Genomic DNA, 14,366 nt, shown 5'->3' with positions numbered 1-14,366 from the left:
CCCAGCAGCAGCAGCACAGCAGCAGACACACACGGTAAGAGCAAACTTTGACTTTATCTCAGCAATTGTCTTTTGATTGTGCAGTGCAGTGAATGTACAGACTCTTCAGAGATGAGGGGGAATGTTTGGAGTCCTATAACTGCTGGGACTAATCCATTATGTCCTTCAAAAGCTAAACATGTTCTAAATGTCTAAAATATGTCCAACCGCCTCTCTGACAAGCTTTTTGTTTACTGTAAGGCTTATTTACTGAATAAAAATAAACGGTACAACTAAAATTGAGCTTAAAGACAAAGCTATAATGAATCTGAATCAACTAAATAAACATCCTCACCCATAAATTGGGTGGGTGAGTTATGTATCAGAACATTTGAGTGTGCCGGTTTTATTGATTAGGTACCAAGGCCATGTCCTGTGGTGCATTTCCAAATAGAGGGAAATTCTAGTGTTTGCTCACCTCTTACAAGAGTCCATCAGTCCAAATGTCTGCACGTTCAACTCAAAGGATAAAGTCCTATTTTTGCATAAGAGCACTCACCAAAGTTATTCTCCTCCACAGACAAGACATCTGGGTTAACGCATAAAAGTGTTCATGAAGGAGTAAAAGTTGTCAGTTCAACTTGGAAGGCCATACTGCAGTGCATCAGTGTTTACTCTGCATTCAATAGGAGCTCCAGCAACAACATTGCAATGAGAAATATCTCGATGAACTTTGTGATTATTTGTTAACTATATATTTACTTTATATGTGTGTTTGTTCTGTGAAACATCTATTCATTTAATCAAGATGATGTGTTTATGTGTTCAGTTATTACAACATGCAGCCAAATGTTACGCAATAATCATATTTTCCAATCAAATTGAACAGTTTTGTCTTAATACATGTTGACAATTTGGCCTGAAGACACTCAGTTTGTGTCCCTAATCTGAAAGCTGCTTTAACAGGATCCACATATACAACAAGCAACATCCAAATGAAACATCCATCTTATTTTAGTCTGTGAACACATACAAATTCGCACGTACGCATGTGCGTAGATGTGTCCTCATTATCTATGCGACCTCTGTTGCAGAGGCTAATGCCTGCTCTCATTCACTGACCAGCATGAGAGAGGACACACAAAGAGCAATCAATCCATCGCTGACATGCCGCTCTATGTCCAATGTTCCTGCCAGCCAATCCTGTCGGAGACAGAAAACCAGACCCAGCCAGATTGCTGACGAGAGTCACATTAGTGGTGATATAGCATTCACAAGCCGCCCAATGCAAAGTGCTCGCTAAGACTCAAGAGGCAGTTAATGGGTTGAAATGCTCAAGGTAATTCATTGTGAACTAAAAGTAGCTCTCTATCTCCACAGAAGGAATCATTTTAAGGGGACTACCAACAAAAGGTAAAATGCGGTCGCCTCTTCTAGCCCTCCTACTCTGCTGCTACCTCTCAGGAAGCCAAGCCAACCGCGTCTACGTCCACCCCTTCTACCTCTTTGCCGCGGAGAATGTCAGCTGCGAAACCCTGGACATCCAAACCTCCAAGCCTCTGGAGACGCTTCCTGTGGCCCCCCTCGATATTGAAGTCCTCGCACCAGACAGCAGGGACCCGTCGAAACTGGACACACGGAGGCAGAACATCACAGTGAGGACGGCGGTCCTGGCAGAGCTGGTGAACTCTGTGGGCCTGAGGATGTACCAGGCTGTCAGCAGTAAGCAGCAGAGCACCAACACCCTGTTCTCTCCAGTCAACACCTTTGGATCCCTCGTCACCTTCTTCCTGGGGGCCTCCAAGAAGACTGCAAGCTCATTCCAGGTCTTTGCTTTTGATTTGTTCTCATTGTGGAGATATCCCCAAAGGGTTGTAGGCAAGCAGAACCTGCTGATCCTTTACTATTTTGAAAGAGGGGATAATTGACACCATCTATTTGATAATCAGGTATTTTTGTTCACTCAAAGATGTTAATCTTTACCAAATCAATCCTTTCCTTGTAGCTTCTACTGGGCCTGAGCAGAAACACCGACCGAGAGGACTGCGTGTCCTTCGTGGATGGACACAAGGTTCTCAAGACCCTGCAGGGCATTAACTCTCTGGTGAACGACGGACCCAAAGATGAAATCACCACCCAGGTCTGGACCTTCATTCGCCAGGACGCTCAGCTCTCCGAGGACTTTGTTCAAGGCACACAGGAGTTCTCCGACACATCGTTCATCCGTGGCGTGGACTTCTCCAAACCTCAAGAGGCCGAGCAGCTGGTGAACAGCTTTGTGGAGAAGACATCAGACGGGAGGGTGAAGGGCATCTTCAAAGATCTGAACTCCAGCAGCGACCTTCTGTTTGTTTCTTCCTTCAACTTCCAAGGTGTGTTTCTTCTTCCTCTCAATTTATTTTACAGTTTACGCACAGTGAGTTTCCTGATATGAAGTCAAATCTGACTTTGTGTTGTAGGAGTGCAATGCGAATGTGTAATCTTCAGTCTTTATCATAATTACCACCACTTGTTATGACCACAGTCAGAGTTGCAATAAATCAAATGGCTGTACATGTAACGTACATGTGTCAGTCAAACTTAGCTTTGTGCTGTTGACCCAGATGCTCAAGTACCAAACTGAAATCCTGAGTTCTGTCAACTACTGCGCCACCTTGCATATTACCTGATTGTGTTCTTTGGTTGTGTCTATTTAGGCAACTGGAGGACAGCTTTTCAACCAGAGAAGACCTCCTTGCAGGAGTTTCATGTGGATGAAACAACCACAGTGATGGCTGCACTGATGACCCACACGGGTCAGTACCACTACCTGAATGATAAGGTAAATCTTAGTTCAGGATATTGTTTGTCATCACATATTTGCAGCCGTTAAATATGAAATTGACTTGGGTGAGTATTCAAATGTAATATTTTTCTTATGTCCCCATGAAGGTACGGCGGTGCACAGTTGTCAAGCTGTCGCTGAGCAAACGGTCTTATATGTTGCTGGTCCTGCCTCATGAAGGCTCCAACCTCCACGACATTGAGTCGAAGCTGCTCACTGGCGTCATGTCTGAATGGCACCAGAGCTTCCAGGAAGGGTGAGTATTGTGCTTTTTTTGAAAATGTTAAGCATCTTTCTTTGGTCGTAATGTCATGTTATGTACCCGTTGTGCATCCATTTTTAATTCCATCCATGTCATGTGACTCATAGTATTTTCAGGAGCCAATAATGTGTGTTTCTGTTCAAATTTCACTTTTTGTGTTGAATAGCTCAGTCTACAATCTTAGGGTGATTTCATTGTAATTAAGAGTTGTTGCATGATGTAATAGTTACAATTGCAGTTTCAGAATTCAATATCAGAAACAGTTTTATTGTCAAGTAGATTTGCATACAATGAATTTATATACACACAGAGCTATATATTTCAAAGCGAGATCGAGTTGGGTACAGTCCCATTTCATTTCAAATACTTGATCTGTCTCTCCTTCTGTCCATTCGCCCAGTCTGTTGGAGCTGTCCCTCCCAAAGTTCTCCATGTCATCTACGACTTATATGCGCGACTTGCTGACCAACATGAATCCGGAACTTGAGGCCAAGCTGTTGGGCTCTCAGGCTGAATTCAGCCAACTCGGCAACACCAACCCTTTCACTATCGATAAGGTGAACTACATGAGCGGTCATCTTGTCATAAAAAACACTTTGTGTGTGTGTGTGTCATTAACAGATCTCTCTGTGTCCTCTCAGGCCGTCAACAAGGTGTCGTTTGAGATGTCCGAAGAAGGCGCAGAACCTCAGGACAAGGTCCAGGAAGCAGGCGTCCCTCTGAAGCTGACCATCAACCGGCCATTCTTCTTTTCTGTCATAGAGGGCGATTCTAACGCCATCCTCATGCTGGGAAAGATCACCAATCCCAACCTGTAAAGTTATATAGAACTTAAAAACTCATCAAGATCATGATCTTGTTTTCCAGCTCAAAAAATGACCACACAGCACATGAGGAATGAAGCACAACCTCGCTCAAGGACCCATCGATATTCAACAGTGTTATCTTTCACCCCATAGCTGATCTCTGCTCAAACTCAGGAGTCACTGGGGATCCCTGTCTCAGTATTTATGAAAAGATTTTACTTTATGCTGAGTTGTTTTCAAGCAGCCTGTTAAAAATCCTAATTTGTTTTTCTTCTGTAAAAGTATTTTTCAGTAGAGTAGGTTCAGTAACCACGATTCTCTATGCTGAATGACTAATACGTTGTATATTGTAACTAAGAGTATATTTTTGTTTTGTTAACATTTGTGATTGCTGAAATAAAACTTGTTTCCCAATATAGTTCTAATGTCATTGGTTTTCATCAGGATGTCAGACAATTTTGCCACAAAATGACAAACCAGCCAAAAATACAAACCTGCAACATGTTGTAGAAATATGCTAACGGTATTTACAGGCATTAAACGTATAAGTATTATGTGTGTGTGTGCTCATTTGCAATAGTGCTGCGTGTGTCAGAGCAAAGGTTTGAATCTCCGGGTGAGGCACTCACGCGCTTCCCGTACAAAGAAGACGCTCAGTCACAGAGGTGGTTTAGCTTAAACTCGTAACTAGATGTGTTGTGAAACGGATAACTCCGCGGGATATTGTGTAGCAACCTGCAGGAACAGCATCTTCTCCGTCCATGAAAACTAGAGGACTCCCACACACACACAGTGGCCCCAACCCTGGCTTGTGTGTGTGTGAAGATAACTCGTCCCTGTGCAGGACAAGGTCCTCATGAGAATGAATAAAGAAACAGGGAAATGATAGGACGGGGCTCACAAAACACCGAGAGGAGAGATGCGTGGACCGAGCCCTGACTTTGTGTCTGTTGCTAGGGATACTTAATCAATTCTTGTGTTTTGTGAAACCATAGATCTATGCTTTGATGCTCGACTTATTCAATTGTTCATACTTATAGATCGTCTACAGTCTTGTTAGACTGTAATTCCAATCAAAACGATCTGCGCGGGGTCCTTCTGAAGGTGTCGACTTTTGGAGTCAGATTATACGGTGGGCTTTTTGCCCGATGGTAAATCCCCAACAAACTACCTCCTCACAATACGTAACACCATGACATAGATATTTTTGGAATATACAAATATGTCTGACAGATTTTTATTTCACAACTTGAAACAGCGAACGCTGTGAATCTAAGAACTTGTTTAAAAAAAAAAAAAAAATATATATATATATATATATATATATATATATATAGAAAGTCATAAAGTCATCGTATGTAACAAAATAGTGATAAAAAGGTGTCCAAAAAAAAGGTAATAATACAGTATGCCATTTCAAAAATGTAATCAGTTTGTTTGTTTTAAATTGGCATAATTGGCAAATTAATTCTTGAGTTATGGCCAAAAACATTGAGGTCATAGTGACCTTCAACACCCAAATTCTAATCAGTTCCATCTTTGTGTCCAAGTGGACGTTTGTGCCAAATTTGAAGAATTTCCCTCCCGATGGTCCTGAGACATCGCGCTCATGAGAATAGGACGGACGCACAGACGGCTGTAAAGCCTCTGGCCACGGCTTCTGCCAGCACGGAGGCACAAAAACACAAATTCATGTCATTGTTTCAGCAGCTTCTTGCTTTTGGTGCCCAGTTAAAACAAAAATCTAAAACCAGTTATTGAAATACAAATTTTGGTTCGACTTTGATTTAGAAATATTTCGCCAATCTGTAGCATTTGTTGGTAGTCGATGGAAAAAGGTGTATGCAGCGCAAACATCTAGCTAGCTCACAAACTTTATATTGAAACACACAAATTCAATGCTGTATCCACAGTGCTTTATTTTTTTCCAGAGTTAATTATATTATAAAACTTTGATTTGAACATAAATGTACATGTTACACACCAACAGACTATTTGAGAGGAAACCTTCACCGCGTAGCAGAATTTAGACAAACATGGTTTCATTGACATTCTCTCTTTACAACGTAGACTTGAGAATCTTGTCATGCAACATTCTGGCCCAACATGTATCATGATTGGTACAATCACTTTCTGTAGAGCATTGCATACCACCAGCATCGGGCATCAGTCCGCAGAACCGATGACGACCCAGTCGCTCTCACAGACCGTTTACAGGGGCCACTGTGGCAGGTTCTTGTTGATGACATGTTAGCGCCTTAAAAATCCACAGTGCACTATGTCTAAGAGTAGAACTGCACAAAGGACTTTTTTTTTTAACAATACATCCACGGTCTGTGTACGTTTTGATAGTTTGTTTATTCGATTAAATCCAAAAATGGCAGAAACAGGAAAAATGACGCGCACCCTCGCCACGTCCTCCCCGCGGACAAAAGGCTTCTAGCTGGTAGTTGGCTTTTTATTTTTAATAACTGATGACTCATATTTCTTTGGAGCAGGTGGCTACATGTTACACATTGAACCTTCAAAGTCTGCAATAAATGGAGATGATTTTGTAAAAGGATTTCAGTGGTTTCAGCTCTCGTCATACATTCTTTGTGGCCTGATGATTATAAACTGCCACCAGGCCATGACTTCAGCCTGGACTGGACTATTATCGTCCCAAGTTTTCAGGCAATGCAGCATGTGAATGGGTTTCAGTTACTATGCAGTCAACCTTTTTACTGGTTCTGTTCAGCGAGCTCTCGGGCCTCTTTCACCAAGTCCATCAGAGTAGAGAACATGGGGATGTTAGTTGGCTGAAGACCCATCTTCTGGATCTGAGGCACACGACAGAGCAGTGGAAGAGAGAACAATCCAAAGCATTTCAGTGGCAGTATGCAACCTCAGCAATATTTGCCCAAGGAATATGCATTCTTAGTCACATGTTTAAATATTTGTCTCCACAGATGTCTCTGCATGCGTTTGTGTGCTCGTGAAACGCCACCCACCTGTTCCCCGAGGTATTCCACATCCAATGCGAGTTGAAGTCGGATCTTGCTGTCGTCTGTGAGTGCACCGTTCGCTCCGGCCGTGGTAGTCGCGCTCGCACCTTTTCTGGCTTGTTTCAATCGCTTCAGACTCTCCTCCATCTTTCTCACCGAGCTCAGCACCTCTGAGATGGTCTCATAATACCTGAAAGAGATGGAAAATGAAAGTAGGTAACGCAAAATGTGTTGGTTGCAGCTGGAATAAATGTATAAAATTAAAGTCTTTAAATTACATTAAACGGAATAGTTCATTCTGTGAATTTCAAGCACAGGTGATCCTTTTTAATTCTGGTAATGTTGCTGGGTCTATTTGTCTTGGCAGGGGTCTTACCTCTGTGTGCAGTCAGACAGTGCAACTCGCAGCCACTCTTGTGCTGTAGCGGGGGTGACGAGCTCTGATGAGTCGGTCAGCAACTGATGTAACGGGCGTAAGGCGTTGTCCATGTAGGCGGATGCACGCACTGGCAGATCCTAAATATGTTCAAAAAATATATATACATTTCAAAATGTGCCTGTGTTAACGATTGCTGTTGGTAGGAAACTGAATTTGAAGTTCAGTGTTTTGTTGATGTTGAGAATAAGGCGAGGTGGTCGAAACCACAACAGGCGGCTGCGAAGTGCGGCTCGCTGCAACAATTGCATTTTTCTGCGGCCGGGAAGAATGTTAATGTGTTTCAGGCAGTAAGAGATTCTTAAGAAAACTTAAATCGGGACATCCTTCTTCAACGGGTATCTGTGTTTGTGTGCTGTATGCAAACAGTCTTTTCCCTATATATGGCCTGGCAGTCAATGCATTTCAAAAGGTTTTATTGTAAGAATTTCCACCAGAAAAAAAACATTTATACCACAACACAGTTCCAAGTGCATTCGTCCCGCAGGTTGTGTAAATCAGACAAAAAGGTTTTCCTCCAAGTTATGTGCACGTCTGCGGCTCCACCGACCTTATTCGTCCTGCGGTAGAGTCGCGGAACCTCAGAGGCACTCTTCAGGAAGCGGCAACAGCGTTCAGTCAAATGCTGGGTCATCCTGGTGTTCAGAGTGGGAACGCTACTTGACAGGCAAGTCTTGGAGTCCGTGAGAGCATCTGACATAGAAGAGAGCACGAGTAAAACTACACACACGGTCCGATTTGCTTTGGCGCTCAAGTCGGGGATATTGAACAAGGAAGCCAAGAGCTGACATGTTCTCTTTGAAGATGTCATGCTCAGAAGCCTGAGGACTGAATGGTTACATTTTAAATGTCAGTGATCGCTGGCATTTATGTTTTGCATTGCCGTGCACTGCCATGTTTTCCATAGAAATAAGACCACAGCAGAAAAGGTCCAACAATCCCTCCCAATAATAAAAGAATCCTGCAAATATTACAATTTCTATTCAGATAAATATTAAATGCTTCACAACAGATGTTAAATGCTATCGTCATGAAATCGTCCTTCCTCATTAATAATAAGATGAATTTACGTCAAACTCACCTTCCACGATAGCAATGTTTTTGAATCCGATGGCTGCTAACCGCTGTCTGATCATCTCTGTCAACTCTGGTATCTAAGAGGAAGACGAGCAAACTGTCAGTTTAGAAACAGTTAAGTGGAAACCACTAGAATTGGTTAACCCCATAAGTTTAAAATGTATTTTATATTAGAACTACATATGTAAATGTATGTGTATGTGTGTGTGTGTGTACCTGCTCCTGCAGCTTTTGGATGTCAGCTGCAATGTAGACCAGCTGTTTGGTGGACAGAGAAGCAGGACTCCCACTCTCACTGCCGCCCTCATCCATTGACGTTCGGCTGGAGGTGGAGGAGGCTGAGCTCGGCAGAGGCCTGGTTGGCTCTTTAGTCACTTCAGTGGATGGAGTCTTTGTCAACACCTGTGTGGACGCCAATCACGATGAGGAACACAAAGAAAGCCACAGCAACATGTCTAGTCATTGCTTACATGCTGCTTTGTTGGAATAATTATAGTCCTCAGGTTTAATTAAGTTTACCTCGTCAAGAAACTTGGCATATCGTGCGTAGAGCTGCAGCGTGAGCTTCCAGAAGCGATGGGCCAGAGGTGACAGGTAGACTTTGTCTGACCAACATCTCATAAGGCAGGACCACAACACCTCAGATACCTGCAGGTGGTACACACTGCCAGCTGGACATGAACAGACACAGAGACACAGTTACTTTGGCCAAGAGATTAGGTACACCCTGGTGTTTATGATGGTAAAACAAATTCATACATTTTGCAGCGTCAAGTCCATCACTGATGGCGTTCTCCAGACTCCCTGCGATTTCCTTGTACCTGGAAAAACAAGGCAAAAACAATCAATGTGTTATCAGCTTATTCAGCTGATATGCACATGCTCATGACGTGAAACACCACTGTGTGCTTTGGAAATTCACAACTTTCCAGAACAGCTGAACTGTGCAGGTTTGTGTTGTGAAATCAGGTCACAAGCCCTGCTCTTTACAGTGCGTGTGTGTGGGAGGGGGAGGTTGACAAATAATGGATAACTTTGCTTTTTCACACAGATCAATAGCATTCAGTCAAGGTCCAGTGTCATGTTTATGGGTTATGTTTAGTACAGTAATATGCTGACACATCCTCAGTACATACATTTCTTCTTGTCATAATTATGCATGAAACTTACACATCCATAAGCAATTTTCCATATAACAATAAAAATATGTCTTCTGAAAATGCTGTCAGGCTGCAATTTAAATCAAAGCGTGTCTCTTGAGTTCCACAAGCGAGACCGGTCAATTCTTCAAAATACATGCTGCGCAGAAAACTCCTCCTTCACCGACGTCTGACTATATTCACTCAAGCCGAGAGGTCGACATTAACATTAAAACACACTACATGCAAGTAAAAACGATGCAAGATTGTGTTTAAGTATGAATTTCACTCTAGTTTGACATGATATCCTGACACTTAAACTGAATGATGGATTTTCTGTTTCGGAGAGTTACAGGAATGGACAGAGTCTGATCTGATGTCTGAAAGGTTTTGGGGGGGGGGGGGGAGTTCTGAGTATCTGACAAGCACTTCTGAAAAAGCATACTGCCAGCTTTTCTATACATATTACCCCCCGTCCCCCTCTAACCCTCTCCTGACTCCAGCTTTAGATTAAACAAACAGACATGATAGTGGTATCAATCTCTTTCATCAGGAAAGCAAATAACGGTTACGGTCGTTCCAAAAATAGTAAACTATTCCCAGAAAGAAGTGCGTTTTTGTACTTTGACTATGTAGAGTATAGATCATATCGAGGTAATATGCACCGTAGTTGAAAGTAGACCGGCAGGTTCCATTTGTTGTGGAAGCTGGTGTATGAGGGATGCACTCTCAGTCTCTTCACACTGGCCTGCGAGCTGCACTGACGCTCAAACCTCCGCACAAACTCCATACTTGCACTGTAACGCTAAAAAAAAGAGACTATGAAGAGTCAACAGAAAGCACACGCAGGTGAAACTCCTCAATCTAACATACAAAGAATGAATGCATACACACACCAACTGTGTCACTGTACCTCATAGAAGATGTCAGGGTTTCCGGGGTTGAAGATGTGGGCCACCCTCTCCTCTATCCCTCTGATCATCTCGGGCCACACAGAGTTCACCAGGAAATCATAGCCTGGCACTACGTCAGCTTTGTCACTGAGGAGAGAGTGAAACATTCAAAATATGTTATGACAACATCTACTTTGGTCACTACTCCAGCCACCGATTCATTTTATGTACACAAACTAGGAGCAATAGTTCAAATATTAAAATATGTCGAGCAAATGATGCATGGTAATTTTATATGAATACTAAATAAACACATTTCTAAAGAGTAGTCAATATACTGAAAGCACCAGCTCTACAGATGAAAGGCGGGTCATTTGCTTCACAAATAGAGGATTTCAAAACAATCAACACAACAAAGAGTTGCTTGATCTAAGCATGCGTTGAATGAATTTGCCTCTGTGATAATATTAATACCTGGATATGGCTCCTCCAGTGACCTCTCTAAGCAGTCTACAGTGATGAGGAACGAACTCCAACAGTCTAGAGTACATCAACTGGAGCCCATTCGGACTAGACTTCACCACCTCTTCCACTATCACCTAAAGAGGGAAATGAGATGAGAGCATATTCCGTCAAAAGTTATCAAATAATGTCTGAAATTCCCTTGGATCCACAGTATATCAAAATATGAGTGGCATGTTTACCTGGTCCATGTACGGCTTGACAAGCACCTGTCCTACTAGGGCCTCAGCATCCCGAGTCTTGTCTATGGTGGCATACGTCCTCAGGCAGTGACGCACCATGACCACGTTGGACGTTTGCAGACCCTCGATCAGCACGCCCTCCAGAGACTGCTGCAGCATGGAGGTGATGCCTGCGATGCGCTGGCAGAGAACGCAACCAAGCGATTGTATTGGTCAATTAATCTTATGACTGAAGGATTGACAGAAAAAGCAGCAAGACAGACAAACTTGACTGAATAACCCGGTGGCTATTCATTTATCAGCCGTCTTGATTGATAAACCCATTTGACACTTACAGGTCTGACTTTGTCCAGTAGGGGCATGCCTTTGCTCTGTACAGCGTGGAACTGCAGCTGGTTGAATTCTGTCGCAATCCTCTCCAGGATATGACCTGCTAACAAGGGACTGTACACAGACAGACATGAAGTCAGACACGAAGGCTTAGGGCTGCATCCCTGCATTTATCAAGCTCAAACATTATATATATATAAATATAGCTTTTCAAACTGGATGAAAACAGGATATTTTCGAGCTCATCTAATTTATCTACTGATGGACATCCTATTTGTGATATTTGGTGAGGGCCAACTGCCATTACTTGCCCACATTCAACTAAGTTATCTACTGACTGATGCCAGTGGGTCTGTTAGCGTGTCGGTTTCCCACCTGCTGGTTTCTAGAGAGCTGGATTCCTTGGAGTTCTGTGAGTGGAGGATCTTCTCAATTTTCTCCACTGAGCGCACCACCTGAATCAGCCTCAATACATACACCTGATGGATGGGACAATAAAAGGAAGATGAACATTAATAGAGTTTGTCCCATAGAGTAGATAACTGTCTCCTATCGCAGGTTATCTTAAACATGAAAAGTTGGAAAACTAGTATATGTGTAAAATAATTGAAAAACAGGTTAATACTCTGTATGGCACCAAATATAGCTTGTTGAAACAACATTGAGTTCAAAATACATATTTTTATAGGTGATTCTAAAATATATTTAATGACGAATACAAAACAGGATGAGATGCTTCACTCAGACAGGAAGAAGAGGAACCACACCTTTTTATTCTGCAGATCTTCCTGTTTGGCTAGCTGGTTGTCTATAGCCTGAACCACCTCACTCACACAGGAACGCAGACTCTGCAATAGATAACAGCCACAAACATGCATGAACGCTCTGTGGCAGGAATTGGTCGAAGCTTACAGTATACTTTATCAGAACACATACCATAACCTCCTCTCGTAACTGTCCCAGTGGCACAGAAAGCTGATTGAGGGCTTTGTCCATCCCCACCTGAGACGAAGGAGCAGAGGTCTGAGATTAGAAATAAACCTGACGCAGATTCACTTTAATAATCAAAACTGCTTGATGTGCTCTCTTTCACTTTTCAAGAGGATATTAAGAGCCAATATAAATAAAGATAGAATGTCATAAAACGGTTGGAGCATGAAACATGGACACTATAAAATATATAATCACAGTTTCATCAAACTTTACTGACCAGGTTGGTGGAGAGGTTAACAAAGTCGGCATAGTCCTTGTTGATGAGCTCCACCATGGCTGTTTTAAGCAGCTTGTAGTAGAGCTCCAGGTCCTCCCTCATCTCCTCCAGCTGCACCTGCTTCCGACACTCCGACACAAACTGGTCCACGTCAAAGTCATCCTGCAGACAGAGACACAGCCGACAATAAGACACCTCAGACCGGAAGGATAACGTCGCAGACAGATACATTTACGTTATATAACAGCAGCCATGCATACAACTACACACAGTATTACGAGCAGAAAATGGAAAGAGAAAGCTAATCCACTTAGCTACAGACTATAAAACACATCATACAAAATGCACATTTGACTTTTTACTAACGTCGTTTGTCGTGTGATTGAAGTTTAGACTCAGCATTAAGTATCCATATTCAATAAACAAATGAGAAAGGTTTAAGAAACGAGCAGACAGCATAAACTCAACAGTTAAAAGCTAGTGCTAGCTAACGTTAGTTTAACAGCACAAGCTATCGATAACAAACGTAAAGGACTCATACCTTCATAAAAACATCCTTGTCGAAGCACAAAGAATCGGGTCCCTTTGGTAGATTCATGTTGAATTATGAATAACAGATGCAACGAACATGCAAAGGGAATATCAGGAGCCTCCAGCTAGCTGCAGCAACTAGGCTTCCGCAAACATGGCAAACGCACCAACGAGGAAGAAGAGACAGGAAGAGCACTGGACAGTTTATAATGATACTACATCGCCCTCCAGCGGCAGACAGAGGTGGTGGTCAGGCGCGGTGAGGGCGTCTCAACCATCAAAATAAACGCCTGTTAAATTGTAAAATAGATAAATCCAGTTAATAGGTCCGTCATACTGTATATCATCTGCTTCAAAATACATGTCAATCTTTTCCAAACAAACAATATGGAAGTTGGAGATTGAAAGTTCATTATCGACATTGGAAAGTTGACAAAACAATCTGGCAATACGTCCATTTGTTGTCATGGATGTTCAAACTTTTATTTTTTTTTATCCACTTTAAGGACATCTTGCCCCTGTTGGCTTACAGGTTCATCCTTTACGTATGTAGACCTGCAAATATAAACATTTGCAATGATATGACAACTGCATACTCCCTCTGCACAGGGCTGTAATGTGATGCTGCAGGATCAAAAGCACCGAAGAGGGCTACTAAATGCACCATGTGGAAGGATTATGTTGTTTAATGTGGAAGGCGTGTCTTTATTTGTAAATAGGGGTGTAGAAAGCATTCATTCACAGGCATACTTATATATTTTATCATATTGTTTTTTAAGGGACTATATTTCATTGTCATCTTTTCTATCCTGTCGTATTATTATTAGCATTAATCATCATACTTTTTCCACATTAGCCTACAGCTGCTCCTCTCTGAGATTGGATGGGCAAATGCATCTTATTGGATGGCAGGGCAGGGCTGTGGTGTCAGGTGATGCAGAGGGAGCCACTATCTCTATTTTCTCTCTTTGTGGGGAAATCACTGGTCTCTCAACCCGGATGCGAAGCCACAGCTATCGATCATTTTGCAGCGCTGTAGGCAGAGCAAGGGGGCGGAAATATTTCAGCACCCTTGAAGCGGACAGCTCTCCCCGGATCCTCACGCTTTCAGCCCGCCCGGGCTCCGCATCTGAGCCTGGAGTGCAGGCACTGCAGGGTCATAATTCATACCTAGGATAGGGGAAAGTGAAG

General features: G+C 42.7%; 2 protein-coding genes across 2 annotated transcripts; one reads left to right on the top strand and one right to left on the bottom strand.

Moving 5' to 3' along the window:
- On the top strand, positions 1-4,225 carry agt (angiotensinogen). Its single transcript, XM_079280502.1, has 7 exons — positions 1-34; positions 1,360-1,805; positions 1,985-2,351; positions 2,676-2,800; positions 2,911-3,059; positions 3,466-3,622; positions 3,707-4,225. Exons 2-7 carry the CDS (start codon positions 1,398-1,400, stop codon positions 3,881-3,883), a joined length of 1,383 nt encoding a protein of 460 aa, XP_079136628.1. The 5' UTR covers positions 1-34; positions 1,360-1,397; the 3' UTR covers positions 3,884-4,225.
- A 1,643-nt stretch (positions 4,226-5,868) lies between these two features.
- On the bottom strand, positions 5,869-13,325 carry cog2 (component of oligomeric golgi complex 2). Its single transcript, XM_079280710.1, has 18 exons — positions 13,186-13,325; positions 12,645-12,806; positions 12,371-12,436; positions 12,202-12,282; positions 11,810-11,913; positions 11,440-11,548; positions 11,105-11,284; positions 10,875-10,999; positions 10,421-10,547; positions 10,173-10,312; positions 9,128-9,189; positions 8,888-9,039; positions 8,585-8,770; positions 8,373-8,445; positions 7,842-7,984; positions 7,232-7,371; positions 6,862-7,045; positions 5,869-6,690 (listed from the first exon to the last, which is right to left on the bottom strand). The coding sequence occupies exons 1-18, from the start codon at positions 13,240-13,242 to the stop codon at positions 6,592-6,594; spliced, it is 2,190 nt and encodes a 729-aa protein (XP_079136836.1). The 5' UTR covers positions 13,243-13,325; the 3' UTR covers positions 5,869-6,591.
- Positions 13,326-14,366: the final 1,041 nt, after the last annotated feature.

Source organism: Melanostigma gelatinosum (assembly GCF_949748355.1).
Source record: "Melanostigma gelatinosum genome assembly, chromosome: 12".
NCBI classification, from domain to species: domain Eukaryota; kingdom Metazoa; phylum Chordata; class Actinopteri; order Perciformes; family Zoarcidae; genus Melanostigma; species Melanostigma gelatinosum.
The sequence above is the reverse complement of the archived record's forward strand: the minus strand, read 5'-3'. Positions and strand labels throughout refer to the sequence as shown.